General features: G+C 32.3%; 1 protein-coding gene across 1 annotated transcript; it reads right to left on the bottom strand.

The window, feature by feature from the left end:
• Nucleotides 1–3764: 3764 nt before the first annotated feature.
• On the bottom strand, nt 3765–5204 carry LOC130673902 (uncharacterized). Its single transcript, XM_057479117.1, has one exon. It carries the CDS (start codon nt 5202–5204, stop codon nt 3765–3767), a length of 1440 nt encoding a protein of 479 aa, XP_057335100.1.
• Nucleotides 5205–6071: the final 867 nt, after the last annotated feature.

Here is a 6071-nt window from a genome sequence, read left to right as displayed (position 1 = left end):
GAAATCTATCTCAAAATTCTTAAAATGGCGATTCAAATATTCAAATGACAGTAAATGGAAAATTTTAAGGATTGCACAATCGTTATTTTTGAAATTTAAATTTAGTGAAAGATCCGTTGGCGCAATTGAATCTCCTACTTATATTAACGAAGTAAATTCCAACTTTTCGTTGTCAAAAGTAATTACACTAATAACGGACAAGAAATTCAGAAAATGGAAATTTAAAATTATTCTTTCGTCTTGGTTCGATTATGTACTTGAAGGAACTCTAAATCTTAAATTCTACCATGGGAATCGCAAAGCTCCTGATTTATCATCGCAATTAAAAATTACTCCATTAAGAATCTTTATTTTTAAACTCTTCTATTGGTGGTCGAAAATAGAAATAAAATTTTGTTTTAATTGCTAAAAATTTTTTTTTTTATTATCTTGATGTTTATTTTGAGGGCTTCAAAATTTCATAAATCTAAAAATACTAACAGACCGAAGCTCGAGCACATTTCACCAGTTATTACTAACCACTAACCCTTCAATAATCCGCTTTTATTCCCTAAAAGTTATTTCGAATAAAGTTTTTTCGAATTCCGCATTGTTTTCTAGTTATTTTTATTTTAATGTCAAGCTCTTAAAATGGATCAGAAGACTATTTTTTTATGAGCATGACATTAAAATAAAAATAACTAGAATACAATGCGGAATTCGAAAAAACTTTATGAGAAATAACTTTTAGGGAATAAAATTGTCTACAAAAAAGGTCTGATGATATTTTGTAATAAGTCTGATAGTTTCGCCGGAAAAGTAGAAAATCTCAAAATTTAATATGAATTCGACTTCAACCTCAAATAACTTTTGAACAAATAGATTCCTTAAAAAATGATAAGAATCTTTTTTTGTAGAGCATTCAATTCCTTACAAAAATATGCCTGCCATTTATTCCTATGACGCATCGTTAGCTACTTATAAAAATCAGAAGACGTAAAAAAAATTTTTTCCATGTTATTCTTATGGGAAATAGAAAAGTGCGATGAGGAACCTCTTAATGTTAATATTAAAAGCTCTAATTTTCACAGGCGTCTTTTTTTATCTAAATGAAACTTTTGAACCTGTTTGGAAGAAAAAAAAAATTATTTGTTATTTTTTGGATCACCCTAATATATATATATTTTTTTTTTTTTTTAAAAAACACTATGCACTTGTGTCTCTTTGAGTTACGCATATAGTCACGGAACACGTGTTCATGTATTTTTCACAACTGTTTTTCGACTCACACGTACATAAATGCGCGCCCAATACATTCACACTTGTTTTCAAATTCAAACTTGCATCCCGAAATTTTTGTTTTATTTACATCTCGTTCCGCTTTATCGTGCTTAGCTGTCAAAGAACACTTTATTTACTCCGTGTATGTATATGAATGTATATATATATATTGTGACGTTACATTGCCGAAGGGATGGAGTTGAAGGTTGGAGTACGTGTAAGTCGGTGTGATAGTAAGAGAAAAAGTGAGTATGTGTGTTGAGTTGAGTGTAGTAGAGAATGAGTTGATGATATGGGGTATGTTTTTGGAGTGTCTGTGTGATGGAGCGTGGATTTAACGGGGGATGTCTAGCTGTGTCGCGGATAGTGGCCAAGATAACGTGCCTCCCGACCAGTGATGACGACTAGGCCCAGGCTTAGCCCTCGGGGTTGACGTGGTGATCACGTGGGTGCGACTGAGATGTCGCCGCCCCTTCGTGGTGATACCCGGAGTTAGCTGGGGTACGTGTACGGTTATTGGGGGGATGGCAGGTCTCGTTTGCGATGCTCGAGGAAGCCAAAAATTCGCTAACTTCGGATATCACGGGGAGTGACATTACGGGAAGGCCCATGAGTCCACGGCTTGTATGTTTGTGAAGGTAAGAATGGATGGAAAAGCGAGAATGTAGGATTGAAAGAGATGGAGTAGAGTAAGCGAGTTAGAGTGGGAGATTATCGTGAAACAGTTGTGCGAGTATCGTTGAGGAAGAAAGTTGAGACCTGGCGTCGCTCGTGTACGAGTCGACCCAGTAGTCGAGTTTGGAGTCTTAGAGTGAGCGGTAGTGAGTCGGAGAGTCGCCATGGTGGACCTCGACCGCCACCCTAGACCTTTTGTCGTTTTGGAGCTTGTGGCTCTGTGTATGGTGCTCTTGGAGCCGTTTGTCGTGATAGTTGTCGCAAATTACCGCATTATTTATTTCTATTTTATTTTAGTTTATCTTTCTTTTAGTAGTGTATAAAGTTTGTGATTCGTCGTCGTCGAGAGGTTCCCGATGTCTTGCCCAGGTATTTATTTACGTGATGGACTGAGAGTATTGGACCGCGGGTCTTTTGGGCCCTCCGCGTCGCTCTCGCGTCATCTTTATGGTATTTTATTTAATTTTGTTTCGCTATTTTATGTCTTTTATAGTAGTTAATTAATCGGCTTCTTTCGCATTAAAAGAACCGCGACCCTCTCTCCACAACCTAGCATACTGAGCGCACCAGGACATGCCGCTACCACCGGTCATGTCTCTCATCTCCAAAGGGTATAGTTTTTAGGTTTTAATTTACGTGTGCGTTTAGACCGGTTGCCGATACCGGGGAAATAAAATTCGGCTGGCGCCCGTTAGGATCTGGAGGAGATGAGAGGGGTGATTGGTGGGCGAAGTGTAACGTAGCCCAATTTAGTGTAATTTGAGTTTTGAGTTATTGGAGTAAATTTATTGAGTAAGAATTTTGAGTAATTATTGGGTTTGATTGAGTATATTAAGAAATATTTACGTTACAATATATATTCATTTCTATGTGTTATTTAACTGTAACCAAATATTAAATATACATGATTTATAAACTGAAAATTTATTTACAAGTTGACATTCTTGCCGGTGTAAACACTTAATTTTTTCATTAAACTTGATAAATATTAAAATATCATGATTATATAATTACGATTTTATATTAGAAATACTTAATTTTTATTAAATTACTTTATCACTTATTATTGTTATAATTAATAATAGTCAATTATTATTTTATTAAATTATGTTATATATTATTATTTTATCTAGCTAATACAAATTCATTTTATACAGTTTTAAAACATTACATATGTAATAAAGGTATTACAAACATTTTCTCTTTATTATTCATATTAGTTATAAAGCAAACCATTCTTTTATTCACATTATGTAATGAATGTGTCACTCTTCGACAATTTCTGTTGGTAACACTCCACATGTTGAGGTTTTCTGATTGAAATGGGTAATCAAAAATTGAATTTTTTTTTTTAACTGTACACCAGATATTCTTATAGAGTTTTCACCAAAAGGTATAAATATATTATCTATTTGCACTATAGTATTATTTGTTAATAAAACTGTATTATTCGGATGTTTTGTAATTAAAATTGATCCTTTGTACTCAACACTTTTAATGGGCGTATTATTTTCTCCATCAGGACGTAGCTGTCGTAGAATTTTGATCGTGGCTGGGACGGTCACTTTGTCTACGTTTTTAAACGATAACTCGTTTAATCTTCGACAAATTTGAGATAAAGGCCGGTTACCATTTCGAATAAATTTTTTTAATTTTCCAAGAAAACTTTCAAATGAATAACCAGATGTTTCTTGAATCGTACAGTTCATATACTCAACATCATCAGCAAGGTGAATCAGATTGTGCATATTACTTATAAGACATGTTTTACCGTATAAAATTTTTGATGTAACAAATAATCGTAAACAATACTTCGCATGCTTTTGCTTTTAAACAGCAAGATCTTTCGAGCACAATAATCTGATTCCAACGTGCAAAAGCAAAAAATATCTATAAACGTCTTCAGACAGTACTTTCTTAAAAATTACTGGACCAGCATATAATAGTATAAATTGCAATTCAGTAGCTTTAAATTTTGCAATATTATCTAATGATCTGGTCGTTCTTTGAAAGTCTTGAGGAACTTGATATTTTATTTGTTGTAGCAAATTTGTTAATAAGTCTTTCATATTTTTTCTTAATTTTACAGTTTTGATATTACTATTGAGCCAATAATCGAGTATTTTTTTAACTATTCCTAGAAATACTAAATGCATACTATCTAAAACAAAGTCACGTACCATATCAATTTGAGGGGTAATCTGAAGTAAGGGTGATGTACCAGTATGATGCCCCTCATTGCTCTGGTTTCGAAATGAATCATTTGTTCTTAGAACACATTGATCTTGACTTATCGGATAAATTGTTCGTCCTTTCACTCGCTGACCTTTGACTTCACACCGTTCACAAGCCCAATAACCTCCATGTCCTTTAATGCACTTTACAAACGATCGAGCAGGTCTGTCGCAGTTAAATCCTTTTATTGATACTGCAAATAATACATTATCTATTGTCACACGAAATTCTAGGAGATGATTCATTTCAATTACAAATTTTCTGAAATAACCTTCTACGCTACTTGGTTTTTGTTTTCCACAATAAATAGCTATTGGAAAAGGTTTGTATAGATCTAGTTGGTGAAACACTTTACATAAAATTGGCCAAAACTGAATCGAACTTGATTTAAACAACGGTAAACCATCAATATTTATGAATAATTGAAGATCATTGATTTCATGTACCTCTGGATTAACACATTTTTTTAAATGTTCTTCAATTCCAAAATAAACAAATTCACCGGAGTCGTTTTCATCTAGTTTTTCTATTGTGAATGAAGTATTCTCAGTAGCCAAAAATGTTTTGGCACATTTTGTTAATTCTGGATATTGAGTCCTTCTTAAAATTTTTAAAAGAGCTTCCAATCGGCTATGTGGAATTGGAGGATCTATTAAGGCCCATTGGCGAAGTTCCTCAATGTCATTTAAACGGTTGTCGTCATTATTATCAATTAATTCTTCGTCACTATCTTCTGAAAGCTCTTCTTCGCTTTCATCATGAATTTCTTCATCAACTCTTTCTTCATTAAAAAGTTCATCATCTTCTGATGCATTGTCACTTGACATATCATTAAATTCATCATTTAGAAAAAAGTTATTATTTTCATTATTTTCTTCGGTTTCAGTTTCATGGTCACTTGAACTAGCTAATGATTCTGTAGAATTATCAAGTCCTTGAAGAATTCCATTGACTTGTGGAGTACGTTGACGAAATCTTGGAGCTCTCAAACGTCCAAGCTCACGAATAATATGAGCTCTATTGTCATCTGACATTTTTAATACACTCAAAATAATAATCAATACAAATTAAAACACAATAAAATTTAAAATAAAGTAAACAAAACGAAATCACAATCCAAAATTTCACAGTATATTATATTGAAAAAAATGTTAAGAATTAAAAAAAAAAACACTAAAACAAATTTATATAAAATTTAGCACACCACGTGTTTACTAGCACTTTGAGGTTATTCGGCTTTCAGAAAATTTTTTTAACATTGAAAACTAAGTATTAACTCAAGCGCCGCCTGATGATTTATTTTCTACATATAGAACAATTATGATCAATTTTTATCATATCAATTGTACAACTTTTATGTTAAATTAATAATTATGTATAAAATAAATTTCAAACTATTACCATTAAAATCAAAATTACACTTGAAAATATAGAAAAGAGCAGAAGAGGGATACAAAACAAAATATCCTGTTCAAAAAAATAAAAAATAATTTTATTCAAAAATGAAATAAATTTGATAAAATAAAATTGTTTATAAACAATTTTGATAAAAAAAATAATTTTTGCATAAACATTGTGTACAAGCGTAAAAAACTAATACGTTGTTGTACCAACTTTCTTGAAAAAAACAAGAAAACTTTTAGTAACAAATTTTGAGCATTTCAGATGGTATGTAAATCATAAAAATTGTTAAAGTGACATAAATTTTTGCATTGGGATGTCCTGACAATTTCCAAATTAGGTCCCACTTGGGAAAAACCAATATCATGTTATTCATTTTGTCAGTGGGCTATCCCAATAAGATCCCAATTGGGCAAAAACCAATAAAAGTCATGCATTTTTGCATTGGGATATCCCAACGGGTTCCCAATTAGGTCCCACTTGGGCAAGAACCAATAAAA

This window comes from Microplitis mediator, chromosome 8 (genome assembly GCF_029852145.1).
Source record: "Microplitis mediator isolate UGA2020A chromosome 8, iyMicMedi2.1, whole genome shotgun sequence".
Lineage (NCBI taxonomy): Eukaryota > Metazoa > Arthropoda > Insecta > Hymenoptera > Braconidae > Microplitis > Microplitis mediator.
The sequence above is the reverse complement of the archived record's forward strand: the minus strand, read 5'-3'. Positions and strand labels throughout refer to the sequence as shown.